The sequence below is a fragment of the Toxotes jaculatrix genome, chromosome 23 (assembly GCF_017976425.1).
Source record: "Toxotes jaculatrix isolate fToxJac2 chromosome 23, fToxJac2.pri, whole genome shotgun sequence".
NCBI classification, from domain to species: Eukaryota; Metazoa; Chordata; class Actinopteri; family Toxotidae; genus Toxotes; species Toxotes jaculatrix.
The window spans coordinates 7,763,346-7,777,793 of record NC_054416.1 but is presented as its reverse complement, the minus strand read 5'-3'; the positions used below and the strand labels follow the sequence as shown (position 1 = coordinate 7,777,793).

At 40.4% G+C, this 14,448-nt stretch overlaps 2 protein-coding genes across 4 annotated transcripts in view; one reads left to right on the top strand and one right to left on the bottom strand.

Moving 5' to 3' along the window:
* LOC121176662 (multiple PDZ domain protein) overlaps window positions 1-13,391 on the bottom strand; it is a 42,043-nt gene extending 28,652 nt beyond the window's left edge. For all 3 annotated transcript variants that reach the window (XM_041030689.1, XM_041030690.1, XM_041030691.1), the window contains exons 1-12: window positions 13,311-13,391; window positions 11,153-11,238; window positions 9,162-9,328; window positions 6,410-6,571; window positions 5,908-6,047; window positions 5,469-5,682; window positions 4,948-5,070; window positions 4,451-4,651; window positions 3,690-3,792; window positions 3,219-3,307; window positions 2,232-2,469; window positions 283-369 (exon numbers count right to left, since the gene is read on the bottom strand). In XM_041030689.1, the coding sequence (XP_040886623.1) occupies window positions 283-369; window positions 2,232-2,469; window positions 3,219-3,307; window positions 3,690-3,792; window positions 4,451-4,651; window positions 4,948-5,070; window positions 5,469-5,682; window positions 5,908-6,047; window positions 6,410-6,571; window positions 9,162-9,328; window positions 11,153-11,168 (1,540 nt within the window). In that variant the 5' untranslated portion in view covers window positions 11,169-11,238; window positions 13,311-13,391. The remainder of the gene's footprint in view (window positions 1-282; window positions 370-2,231; window positions 2,470-3,218; window positions 3,308-3,689; window positions 3,793-4,450; window positions 4,652-4,947; window positions 5,071-5,468; window positions 5,683-5,907; window positions 6,048-6,409; window positions 6,572-9,161; window positions 9,329-11,152; window positions 11,239-13,310) is intronic.
* The window catches only part of LOC121176663 (adhesion G protein-coupled receptor L3-like), a 210,133-nt gene continuing 200,158 nt past the window's right edge, over window positions 4,474-14,448 (top strand). Inside the window, exon 1 of the mRNA XM_041030692.1 lies at window positions 4,474-4,600. The gene's annotated coding sequence lies outside the window, so the exon portion shown is untranslated. The remainder of the gene's footprint in view (window positions 4,601-14,448) is intronic.

The window sequence follows — 14,448 nt, the reverse complement described above, 5'->3', positions numbered from 1 at the left end:
TCATGATAAATCATTCATAGCCAGCAATGCAACACAAATTACTATTTCCAAAGTACTTGCGATATGTTTGAGGCAAGACCCACAAAAAAACCTAAATCTGTGCCTATTAAAAAATGTAATCTACTGCGCTGTCTGTGAAACTACTAACAGCACCCATCTCAGTATTTCCTCTTATTGTGTGTTTCTATTCAGCGTGATCCCGACAACAAGAACCGTTATCCGTCAGCTGTGTGTGCCCAGCGTCTTTGCCGGTGTGCTTAAAGAAGATTCCCAGCCTCCTACCATGTTTGTCTTCTGTTAGCTGATCCGTGGCTGGGCTGACATCAGATCCTTCACTCTTTGTCTGGAGCGGCTTTTCATCTGTGGTGACTATAAACACACAGTCAACAGTGCGACAGACAGAAGCAGGCAGCAGCACAGACACCTGACAGTTTAGGCACACAGCCACTGGAAAAAAGTCATTACTCACTACTCACAGCACATACATGCACTAAAATATACACGCATATCTATATCTATATATATCAATTCTGAATTTGTTTGGAAAAGTAAGCATCTGTTTATGTGGTACTTTATTACTTCATTCTTCCAAAATAGTTTCAGCATTTCCCACTCTATCATAATCACTCCCCTCCTGATGTTATCAATGTTTAATGATCCTGGTACTTTCTTTACAACTTCATGCCACTGTTTATGTCTTTTGAGTTCCACAGAACACGGCTCTGGTCCTGGTCACCCATGAAATTACTACTAATTGCCTGAGCAAGCCATGGACTACACTTCACATCAGTGCCAACTAATACTAGCTAGTCTGGTATATGAAAAGGAACTCAACAACCCTACTACCAACTTGACAACAATTTAAGTGAGTACTTAAATTTCCCTCCATACCCCAACCATTAAATGCCCTTTTAACACTCTGTACACCAGGTCTACTGTATGATCTCATGCCCTAAGCTAAAATAAAATCTAGTTACTCACCAAACTGTTCTGTAATGATATAATGATAATGGATGCCCAGTTGTAGAACATTTGTTTAAGTTTCTTTCCTCTTTCTTTACAATAAGTTATATTCATGAAAGCAAACTCCTGTATCTGTTATTTTCTGACACATTTCACAGCAGCCAAGAAAACACTGGCCCCCTCAGTATCTGTCTGTCAAATGTTGGCTGCTAGTTTTTCTGCAGGTTTTTGGGCTACAACGTCCTGGTGCCAAATCTAATCACTTTCAAGCTCCACATGTCACTATTGACACTAAACAATTTATGCAAGTTGCTTTTCTTGCTTCTGCAATTGCCTGGAGGTCCTGTCAGGACAGCTGGAGATTAGAATCTTTCTGTTTACTCTATGTTTATCTCGTCAGTATTGCGGAAATGCAAAAAGTTATTTAAAAAAACAAAAGAAAACACAATGTACATTATGGTTACCAGCACAACCTGTAGAACTCAGCTGTAACTCAACAATCAATTTATTTAATTTATATATTTATTGTTATCTATATGCCCTGTGCCTCGGCATGTTATGCTGATTTATTACTGCATATAGTTCAGGATCTAAACAACATAATTAAAAGCCTATTCTGTCAGTGCAACGTAATTACGATTGAAACAAGTTGCACTTTATAGAAATTGTTTTACAAAGTGGCAAACTTTATTTCTATGTGTCAGAAAATTGTTTTCTCCTATTTTGTCTGTAATAATAAATAATAAATGTATTTCCCTCTCTTATTAGGGGAAGATGGCAAGTAACGTGGACAGGCTCACTCTATTGCTGTTATTAGGAGGAACCCTCTACATGGCAAAAAGCAATTCATTTTTCAATATCAACTCCCAGTGTAAAATGTTTACTCAGAAATATTAATGAATGAATCCTTCCACAGTAGGATAAAGACACCTGCTACAGGTTCTTCTGAGGGACACCTGTCATTCTATAGCATATCGATGCTGACATCATTCTGGACTGTATTGGGGAGCAGGAGTGTAACTCAAGTCTGTGTTTTTCATATGTGCCTGGAGAAAGTTCTGGTTCTGTGTATTAACTATAATGATAAAAGTGACTGAAATTTCCATTTGGAGTCACAGGGAAATTACTCCTCACTGCATCATGATCACTCCTGTCTGAGCCACATTTACAGATCAAATGACACTTTTTTTCTGACAGGATGATGAGTAACAAGGAATCTGTTTTTTTTTCCTGTCCTCATTAAATTTCTCTCACTTTATCCTTCCTACCTTGAGCAGCCTCCTCAGCCTTCTTCCTCTCTAGCTCGAGCTCCCTCATTACTGTGGTGGTAGTGGGGAGGATGGTGGTGGAAGGGGGCAGGACGGTGACGCTGGGGGCCACAGCAGGGGGGATCTCGTCAGGCCTGAAGCCCCGTCGGATCAGCTTAAGATGAACTGTCTGGCCGGTGTGCCTGAGTACTTCCACAGCCTGCTGATTGGTGTATCCTTGTATGTTTACACCATCGACCTGCAGAGGGCGATCATTTGTGAGGCAGAGGATTAAATCAGGATAAAAGAGCTTGTGTAGACATTATGAGTGTACTGAAAGGCCATCTATATTCTTGTTTGACATAGGTGAAATTAAAACAAGATTGATCAAAGCGATTACAAACACCACAAGGCATACACAGAAACAAAGTGCTGCACATTAGTATTCCCATCTATTTTAGCCATTCACTTTATTTACTTAGATCGTTTAGGGGAAGTTAAAACTCCCTACGTTTAAATAATTCACAGTCAATTAAGTTCTTTATTTGAGTCCCAAAGTATATTATCATGTACACTTACGAACAAAACTCACACAGACACACACACACACACACACACACACGCACACACTAGAACAAAACAAGAGTTTGAGAGAAGTTCAAGAAACACAGGGCGACATTAACTCATGTTTCAAGGGATGCAAGAAATTACACACAGTTTAATTTCATTGTTAATGTCCTGCAGTAATGAAATTAAAACTTAATGGCTCATTGTGCTAATTCAAGACTCTTTTATATTCACAGTCACAAGAAAAAAAACACTTTATGAACTATCAGTTAATTGTGAATTATTCAAAATTATGTATCTCATAATTTCCCTCCATTGACCAAATGAGTAAATGTGATCATTATAATAGATAATACAAAATATTCACTGCATATTTTACCTAACGCCATGAAAGACAGAGAAAATAGTAATAACTACAAAGAGTATAATGGGGGTACTTACAGCTATTATCTGGTCTCCCACATGAATACGGCCATCTTGATCTACGGCGCTGTCTTTTGTTATACTCTTAACAAAAATACCAGAGGGCTCTGAGAAGTCAGAACAAGACGAGGAAGACAGACATAAATCACAGCATTAAATAAGACCCGGGGAGACGAGGACACAGATGTTCCAGTTTGATGGTGAGAGTCATTGTTTGTTAGTAAGCATGTTTCAATGTTACATGAGCCATAAACAATGCATGTATGCTCGCCTCGAAAATATAGCAATTGTATACTACTTTTTAGCCAAGGCAATTCAGTATTCAGTTAAATTCAGTGACTATATATATATAGGTTATAATAAAAGACTATATGGTTATGGCCCCATTATATTGTAGCTAATATTTCACATTTGATCCATTGTTTATGTATTGGAAAGATAGTGCTTAGTGCAGCTTTAAATATATATTTAGTGAACAGAATTTCTCACCTGAATTTTTATCTCCAACATAGCCGGCAATAGTGATCCCTAGTCCCTGGGTATTCTTGGTAAGGCTCACATCAAATGCTTCGCTCTCCTCTTCCTCATATCCCTGTGAAAAGATTAATGTGAAAGACAAGCCAACATCAACTAAACAAGTAAAAGTAAAAGATGAGTCTTTTTACAACAGTAGAAAAGCAAGTCATGACACCTGAGCTATTCGACTGCACCACATGGTCACCAAAATATATTTTTCTACATTGTTTAATGAGAGCTCTCAACCTGTCAGCCATAAAAAAAAAACCACAGCTAATGTGTGCCATCAAAAGGATATGATGTTCGTCATTCATATCCTGAGTCACTGAAATTCATTCATGTTTAAATAGGGCTGAGTGTTGAGAATAGCCATGAAATTGCTGTTTAAGTGCTGTTTCTGAGAAAGTAAAGCAGCATCTGCACTCCAGAGTGTGAGTCACAGGTGATATAACCTGCAATATTCTTTAATTCCATTTATCCAGGGCTGTCAGGATGTAAGAATGGAGATGAAATCCTGAACTTTAGGTTGAAAGGGTTTTTGATATGAGTGTATAAATCTGAATGAGTGTTGTATAAGGTAATCTATTACCAGCCATTTTTGATGCTTTGTTGTAAAGCAACTGCGTTACTATAAGGATACTCATGAAATCATGAAACATCATGAAATCGATCTGAATCTGACATTTCCTTATTGAAAGGAACTGTCCACAGTACACTGAAACAGCCACTCTCACCTGTTGTTCATTGACAGTGGGAAGCACCACGGGCATGACAGCAGAGACACAGGGATTCTCATCTACTGGACCCCTGGTCACCACCAGCTTCACCCTGTTGCCACACTGCCTGAGGACCTGCGCCACCTGCTCACTGCCCATACCATACAGGTCAGTGTCTCCAATTCTTAGGATGTGGTCTCCGCTGCGCAGGCGGCCGTCCTGAGGTAGAAAAAAGTATGTTTTCTGTCTTGATCTGTGTAGCTTCAGTAGAAATCAAACCCATAATGACACTGTCACTACCCAACAAAAGATAGACTGACAGTTAATTCTGTGCTTGCTTGCAATTAACTTATTCTCAATATACCCAGCTGACAAGAGCCAGTTCTCTAGAACACTGTCATAAAATACAAAAAAAAAGTTTTTTACAGTATTCACTGTATTATATTACTATTAACAATGCCAAAGCCTCCAAATGCCAATGACTAAAGAAAGCAGAGATGCATCTGTGCAGTCACCTGATCAGCTATGCCTCCAGGAAGGATGGTTTTGACAATAACCCCAGTGGTCTTGCCTCCAACAATACCAAATCCAAGGCCAGTGCCGTCGTTGACCAGCTCAATAGTCTCCACATGCTGCCACTATGAAAAGTATAAAGGAAGAAACAAAAAGGCTAGTGTGAGTAGTCTAGTAAAATTTGTGGCAAGGTTTGAGAAATTAACTTATGAATATAGAGCTTTGGCCTTGGATATGTGATGAAAATTGTGCTTTCATAGAAAATATACTGCTACCTATTGCAATATAAGAAAACCTTCTAAGTAGCACATCTTGATTTTCTTTGACATGAACCAGGAATGTGTGTCGGCCTGTTCCTCTCGTACTCTCACTGTACTGCCATGTGGGATTGAGCTGCTTCTATGTGTCTTTGTTTGGTTGTGTTTGTGCAAGTGGAGTTGTTTTGTGTGCATGTCAAAACAACTGTGTGTGTATTCTTAGCATACACATAAACTATTCCTGCAAGAATCTACGTTCCCCATACCGCGCTAGAGTTGGCTGACAGTGTACTAGCAGCAGACGGCGTGCGGGACACCATAGGGCTGGCCAGCTGAGGTATTGGTCCTCGAGCCACTGTGAGCTGCACCTTCTCTGAAGCACTCTGCAGGATGCCTATAGCCTGCTGGTGGGTCACTGTCTGGTCCAGGGGCTGGCCATTAATGGCCAAGATCTGGTCAGCTTCTTTGAGCTTCCCATCACTGTATGGGAGAGAAGCAGAGAGTATCATTTAGAGAAGGACATAGCCAATTTTTTGGGGCTTTTCTGAAACAGACTTCTCTAATTCCTTAATTCCAATTCAACAACTGGCCAAAAGTTGAAAAGCTTTCTGGAATGCTAACGTTGTTATGAAAAGATTTTAATCTGTTTTGAAATCTCTGCGTTCTCATGGCTCTTTGAATGATGGCATGTTCATTCTCACATACCAATGAGCCACGCTTCCCGGTTGAATTTCCTGGATGAAGATGCCGAGCTCCCCACGGTTCTCGCTCTTCAGGCCCACTACGCTGAAGCCCAGACCTCCCGACACTGGCTTCTGCAGCTCCACGTGTGTCACGTAGCGCCCCTGAGTCATACACACACATATACACTTTGGCCCCGTGCTGATTCACTATAGCATCAAAGCTACAGGCTGCCTTTAGAAGTCTATTTGAAGTGCCTCAAGAGAGAAGAGCGCTCTCTATAGTCTGCAGTTCTCATTTTTCACTGTTTTGGATATTTGTTGTGAGCTAAAAGACTTATTGAAGGTGATCTACCTGTTCACAGAGGAGCTGCTGATTTGTGTTTGTTTATTGAAATGAGAAAAATATTTACAAATCTGGTAATTAATTACTGGGACCTCAACAACAGACTTCAGAGGTGCTATATGCTATAGTGCTATATTAGCCCATATTATACTGACATTATTTGCTTTTCAGTTGGTTATACCTGTGCCATGGACTGAATAATATGCTCGAATTCTTCGGATGATGTTTTGCCATTAACGTGTGTAGCAGCTGATAGATCTGGATAGGAAACATGGCTTCCATTGGGCTTCACTGCTGTGATGTGATCCACAGGGTCACTCCCATGTGATGCTGGGACACTTCCCTGCAAAAATAAAGAAAAAGACATGTAGTGAAAACTGCGGTTTTTCAATGATGGATTATTCTACCGTGCATGTTCATCTAAATACATGCATAAAGAAATGGATGTTCATTGTGAAAGCTGTCTGTTCGGTTTCCAGTCTGAATGCGACATCAAACAGCTTTGAATTTCTGATCCAGTGCACCAGCAGCAATTCTGGCGTCAATCCAACCAAAGACAATTAAAAGTTCCAACAAAAACCATCATGACACGTTCCTACCGTGAACGTAAACATTCACCCAGTTTAATTTTAGACACCAATACCCTGAAGCCTGGTTGCCTAAAACCACTGGGATGGCAGATAGTTTGTTGTCCCACCATGATTAGCTGGATCTATGGCAGCCTAATCCTTCAGGAGATAATGGCACTTAGCTGATGTTCCAACAATGACTAGGCTCCAAATACAATATTTCTGTCATGGTGGGGGAAAAGCATCACTGGCCATCTGGATGCCTTAATGTGCTTGGCTTTTAATTACTGCAATGACTTTACTTCTGTGACAGATGAATTACATGAGAGCGACAACTACATAAAGCAGTGTTTTTCCGATTTCATTAGCCGAAGGCTGTAATGTTTATGACCATCTGAATTGAATCCAATTCAGATGGTCGTATCGATTCTCGGCGATAATTTCATAAACACTCTATTTGGCATATGGCACTGCCAAGCAGAAGCTGTCCTTGTGAACTTGTGCATTTGCATGAGGAAGTTGACTGTACAACTTTCAGAGCTCAGGATACATTTACAGTAAAATCATTTCTTCTTTAAATACAGTACCCAATTAGTCCTCAGCAACAAAACTCTATTGGACAGGATACATTAGTGCTGCATAGTGCAAACAAAGCCCTATGGGCCGGGCTAAGTTAGCGTAGCATGCTGCTAAGTTGCTGTCCTCATGCATGAGCTTTGTTAGCTGGGGCCTTGCTAAGAGGATTAAAGTTCCAGTTTGGTTCTTGCACATTTAAGAAATTGTTTCTGCCCCACTTCACACAGTGGCACTGGCCTCTTTCTCATTGGAGAGTGGGGCCTTGTCGCCATAGCGACGTGGGCTGAGCAAGGCCTAACTAGCAGAGCCAGAAGACACACAGTATGTGTGTGTGTTTATATGTCTGGCTCTCGTCTCACAACAAAACACAAAATGCACCCTCTCTCCACATTGTTTCTGCTCAAGGGGGCCAAACAAGTGTAGCTAGGTTTGGAAGCTCTATAAAAAAAAACATGGCAGAGGCATATATATTTGTTGTAGGTTCGGAAATATGTCTCTTTACTATTGTTACAACGTGGGATGGGTCCATTTTAAGATCTGAAGGGGACTTTACGATGAATGGCTGCTTGATAAATTTTGCTCAGTGAAACAAACGCACACACACACACACACAGAGGAATGCACCTCTTTTGAAATAAGCTAAATCGCCAGAACACAAAAATGCCAGAAGGGCTTTTATAATCTAAATTCCACAAGGGGTAAAAAGCTCTAGCATCCCTGCCTCCCACTGCATAGCTCAAATATTTTCGTCTCTATTTCTCAAATGCTTACCCTGGCCCCTTTCCACTGTGACATAAGAGCTCTTTCCTTCCACTCAAATGTTCAATTCTCGACGGAGAGAATCAGCTTGAAAAAGAGTTCCTGACTTAGACCAACTATCTCTGCTCATGTATCCGTATTATATCTGCCTCATGTGAACCCTGACAGCAATTTGGCCTTAGCAGCAACACCAGTGGGGCTGGGGACTGAAAAGAGTGGGTGAGAGAGGGGTGTGTGTCTTGACACAAGCCAGAAACAGAATCAGTGAGGTCACCCAGGAAACAGGAAAGATAGATAAATACAAAGATAAAGATAATGCAGGAGTTTCAAATTCATGTGATGGTGTGGTTGTCATGTAACTACTGACAACAGACTGTTCCACAATGCCACTCAGTTCTGTCTTTGAACTACAGGCCTTACATGCCTGAAGACATTGGTCAGCAGTAGAGAAAATTCAGTCCTATAAATTGTACCACAGCAACATAAATAATGGAGTCAGTCTTGTCTCTGATTCATAATATTGCACAGAGATACAGGACACATAAACAAATGGATGATGATGATGATGATGATGATGGTGGTGATGGTGATGGTGATGGTGATAAGTTATATTGCCCCTCCTGCTGCCTCAAACCCTCCTCATCCAACATAATGATGAAAAACAAATTAGCTCTTATTTCACATCAAACACGACTCCTTCTGTTTACATTACTTCTGTACTAACAAAGCTTGATGCTGCCATCTGGCATTGCAGCAGTTTATACTCATATACTAATAATGCAGAGCGTTAAATGACCATAACCTTGTAACCTCTTAATGACCTTCCATGTGTCCCGTGAGCCTAGCATCACTCCCTTGTATTCAGCATTATTATTCTCATTTGAACTGTTCACAGCCTTGCAGTTAAGCTTACAATGATGGATACTACATTCTTTGTATGTAAATCAAAACTTTTAATAGATGAAATAGTCTTGTAGTCATGTTTATTGCAATATCACAGATAGCTGGACCTAGACTCGTAGAGCTTACCTGGTCTCTGAGATGCTGGACAGACTTCTGCAAGGCCAGGATCTGGTGGAAGAGGGGGCTCTGGAGCACTGATTTGAGCAGGCTGAGCTTCTCCTCAGTGGGCACCTCCCCTCGCTCCTTCAGTTTGGCCTGGAGACGCTCTACCGCCTGCAAGGCACGTTGTGTATCTGCAAGCCGTCAAATATTTTAGTGACAGCACAGGCCAGAGTGAAGGAGTGGATGCAGGGAGGAGGAGGTGTGGTAGAGATAGAGGTGGAGAGAGGTGATGAGACAGGAGCTTTATCAGTACAGGGCAGAGATAGGGAGACAGGGAAGGGTGTGTGGAAATGACCTTATCTGCTCATTTAAATACCCGTATTTAATTGTACCTTCAATAATATACTTATTAAAAAATGCAGTTTTCCATAACCATTTGGCAAATACGTTTTATTTATGTCTTAAGTGTGTAAATTAAGCAGAGAAGAAGGATGGAGAGAGCCACGCATGTAGGTTTAGCCAAGGCTGACTGGTGCTCGGCAGACTTTCTATTTCGAAATCACGTAGCATCAGGTTTCGCACCAGCAGAAAAAAGGAAAAAAAAGAAATCTCAATTTTCAACACACTGTTTCCAGAATAGCAATGTTTCCTTTTTTGCCTTTAGGGTCAATTGTGGGTTGCACAGGAGCATAGGATTGGGTATCAAGAGGAAAAGATAAAATAGCCAGGCCTGCCACAGTTTGCTTGCTGGACCCTGCATAAGCCCCGCAATCGAGCAACTCCAGAGAGGCTTGTTAGTGAGTTTGGGCCAGGCCAACGTCATCTGGACAAAAATCAAGCAATTTCCGAAGCTTACCAACTGTGACTAACACCTAATAGGGCGTACACAAGGTCCAAAGCATTTCTTGCACTGAGATGCTTTGTTGTTTGAACAAAGGTTGTAAACAAGCCACTGACACTTGAGTCACACCAGACTTTTTTTTTTTTGGTTTGCCACTGGACCTGTGAAGGTGACTATATAGTTTTCACTGCTCTCGCCTCAGTGTGCATAATGAGGAACCCCCTCGGAGTGTGACGTGCATGTGTATATGTTTGCATTTGTGTGTGTTCGAAAAGATAGGGCCGTCTTGTAGAAAGCATAAGAATGGCAAAATTTGAATTGTTTAAATTTTTGGACTAATTTAATTTTCTACAGATGCATTACTGAATTCTGTACTCAAATACAGTTTCTGCAAAAGTGAGGTAAAATATGAATTGAAATTATTTAAGTCCCAGTTCACATTATGCCACAAATGGTGCATAATGCCCCATTGCCCCAACCTGCCCATTACAACTGGCTGTACATGACAGACATGCCAGTCTTGAGAGTGACCACAGATTGCAGCTTTAAAGAAATAAGCTGGCAGCACCAATTTGGCTGCATTCTTGACAGTTGGACAAATAAATCTCAACGAAAACAAACAAACAATCAAATATATGGCAACATTATCAGATATGGCAACACTGGCAGTCCACAAGCCTTGAACCGAATCCAGGGTCTCTTGCGCTGGTTGAGAAAACTCACAACAGGAGCCAAATGTGGGATGAGAAGCCAGCAAAGACAGACACCCAACTGACTAGACCAAACCCCTTTGCAAAAACTGCTCATTTTAAAAATTAAAAATAAAGGCACAGTAAGTGTGCAGCGGCAGTATTTCATTCAGAGTCTGTTTATGTCTGTTTATCATAGTAGTTTTGAAGCTAAATTAAAGTGAGCATTGGTCTTGGCGTCAGAATTATGTTATTGTGACAACACTAGATGCTAAAGCTGGGCCTGTTTCAGATCAATTAGGGACAGACGTAGGCAGGAGAAAGAAACCTCTGAAAGATATAATGGAAGTCGGAGGTGTACCCTGATTGGAAAACATAATCATTTTTATAATTTACTAAACATCTATTTAAAACCATAATAAATAACAGAGTGAGTCAATCAGGTGTATGTGGCTGCCATGAAACAATACAAAATAATGACTTACCCATGGTTTCAATCATTTTTAAAACTCCAGGTGAATGTAATTTCTCTCCATTAACAGCAATTTCACACTCTTCCCCTTTTCAAGGCCTGTAAAGAACAATATAATATGTTATGTTTTTCTTAACAATCAGAGAACCAGATATTAGGGTGAATATTCGGTCACATTTTTTTTAACTTCCACTACAAACTCTGTACAAACAGGAAATAAGAGCAGGAAAGACTCATTTTCCTCTGAACCCAACTTCTTAAACACTGTCTATTCAAAAGGCCAACATGAAAGGGAAAATGGATTTATGTCCCTTCCGTCAGACCCATATTTATCTCTTAAGAATTGTTCATCAAAAAAAAAAATTAGGGTAACTATTGTGCTGTAGAACTGTAGGTTATTTACTGAGTCCAGGCCCAGTGGTGCCGAGTCTCTTTACAAGCAGGCTGTTTGAGCAGTTGTTCGTTCCTTTACGTTTGACTAATGCTCTTATTGATGGATTAACACCTGGCAATTTAAATTCTTGGGACTTCATTCAGTGACTTTGGCAGTAGTTTTGTAAAATGCATAACATGTCTGAATATGAATATCTGTTGCACTCCTATCAGAAATGACTTCATAGGGTCTATACAAAGAAATTATTCATGTACTGTGTATACAAAGCTAATGTCATAAAGAGTTATCAAATCAACTGCCTTCATATGATAACAAATGAAGGTGGTTATGTCTTTAAATCTGACTAATGCTGCTATAACTGGTGTGATGGCTGTCAACTCCCATCCCAGGAACACCATACTTTAGAAGTGGCTTTGTAACAAGCATAGCATGACTCAGGGAGACATTACACGATTAAAGGAGATTGGTAAGATAATTAAAAGCCCTATACAGACTCTCAGAATAGCTACAGTGCATGTGGCAACAGGATCACCGCAGCACTGGTTTGTTTATGCTCATTCCATTTGCCTCATCTGCTGTATGTTTGTAACTTTCAAACCGGCTAATGAGTTTCCTGAAAACAGTATGTGGCAGCTGTGTACTTTATCGGTCTGAGAACTGTAAATTATTTTTGTTTATTTTGATGTCCTGGCGTAAAATCTAACTTAGTTTTGAGCAGTGCTGAATTTTCTGCACTGATAAATTGCTGGACCAAAAGATATCAGTGCTGCATAACTGATTATCTTTGCTACTTTATTAGTGCTACTGAAACACCTTTATTTAATTAACCATATGACCATCCCAATGGTTGATTCAGACTACTGGCATTCCATAGAAATGTTTTAATTTCTCATAAATAAAAAATATAGATTCGTGCAATTTAAAATGGTCATGGGCTTTAATTAGTTTGTAGGTGTTGCATTCATGGACATAAGGTACAGAGTAATATACTGGCTACGTGTTGTCAATGGTTCCTGTTGGAGTGATTCACTGTTTAGGCTGCACATATCCAGTGCCTTGTAATGATTCACAGAAGGCCTAAGGAGCTCATCTGTTATAAAGTGAACTTCAACCCAAAACACTTACAACGCTGTAAGGTTGCGTTTGCCTCCGAAAATAATCACTGTTCAAGTCGTGTGAGAGAGAGAGAGAGCTTTGCCGCGACCACGAATAGCTAATAACAACTGGTTATCATTTTAATGTGTGCTTCTTTTCCAAAGTAATAGCCAATGTGAGTCAACTACGTCCCCCCTGAATACTTTCTTGTTAATAAAGCATTTACTACAATAGACGTATGCGTATTGTAGATAAATCCAGTCAGGTTTCCCTGTATTTTGAATATAGTCGCCAAGGCACTTGGGACAATCCGCTTTTCTCAACTCCTCCTCCTCCTTCCCCATCTCATGCATGGAGCAAGAAAGCAACAGGCTTCCGACAAAGACACGGTAAAGAAGTTAGAGATAGTATCGCTGGTTAGGGGCAAAACAAGCGCCCACGGTGGCTATTTACAGTACACAGTAATTACTTTGTAGCTGGAAAGAGACTCTTAAAGCTATTTAAATCCCGTTTTTCTTGCAGAGTGACCCACCGCGACAACGGACGCCTCAGAATATTTTCCTCTCATTAGCGACATTGTAGCGAACAATGGCGACTCTTGAAAAACCTTAAGTTATTACTTAATTACAAAATGTTCAGGGATATTAACTGGAGCAAAACTTGTCAGAAAATAATCACTTACATGACTATGGAGCCTTTACTTTCCCGGCGGCCAGTTTCCCAGCCTATCCTCTGTTGTCCTGCGGCTAACGGCGCACTGACTGGGGCTTAAAGATGGGGCGTAGTGTAACTCGATCCTCTGGACATTATCGGCGATAGCGGCACTGAGAGTTGAGCTGGGACTGAAGCGCCGCTTGCTGGCTGCGCCGACACCTAGGCCTGAGATGTCAAGCCTGGGCCCCCACCATCTCTGGCCAGGTCAAACCAATAAGGAAAAATAACAGTAGAATGGCCGAGCTTACATGTTTTGGAGCAGAAGTTTGCTGTTGAGCCCGTGTTGCTTTCAAGGACCCACGAAGCAGGCTAGATTGCAACTTAGTCTCGCCTATTTTTCTGTAAACTAGACCCAGGAAATAACTACTACTTTTATACTGGAAAGCTTCCTGTCCGATGGTACTCTGACCCCAGCAACCCCGGTGATTTTTTTTTTTAAAAGTGTAGCCTTATTTTATTTATGAAAATGCACAATGTGAGCACAACATAAACTAGAATGATGAAAGCTTTAGAACTAGAATTTAACAGGGGCTCCTCTACAATTCTGCAAAATCTAAAAATGATATTATATGGTATTGATATTATTAAATGATATTTAATGGTGTAAACTCTCAACAAATTTGCAAGTATTCAAATAATAAAATTAAAAAAAAATTAATAAAATACTGACACACAGTGAACCTGGGATTTATGAGGTCCAGGACAGTTTCCCACTTTGTGCAGCTGGTAATCCAGCCTTGAACCTGAGTGGAATCTGTATTAGTCCCAAGAACAGACATAGGTCTGCTTGATAAAAAATCAGAGACAAATCAAAATGCTTCAAGGATAAGCTACTGCAAGTTTCTGTCCCAATCTGAGGTTCTTGCATTTAAAAAAATGAGCACCAGGGAAGTCCATTTACTAAAGTACAACACATCCAGTTTTTGTGCCCATAACTCAAAATTTTGGCCAAGACTAGAAAAGCATTCACACCTTTTTTTTATTTTTTAAGTGTGAACAACAGAGGTGATTCACAGTAAAGTTGCTGAGTAGGATATCTTCTTTACATAATGGTCTGTGAGGCAGAGCTTTAAAATAATTTGTCTAAGGCAGTTGAGTTGGGGCAT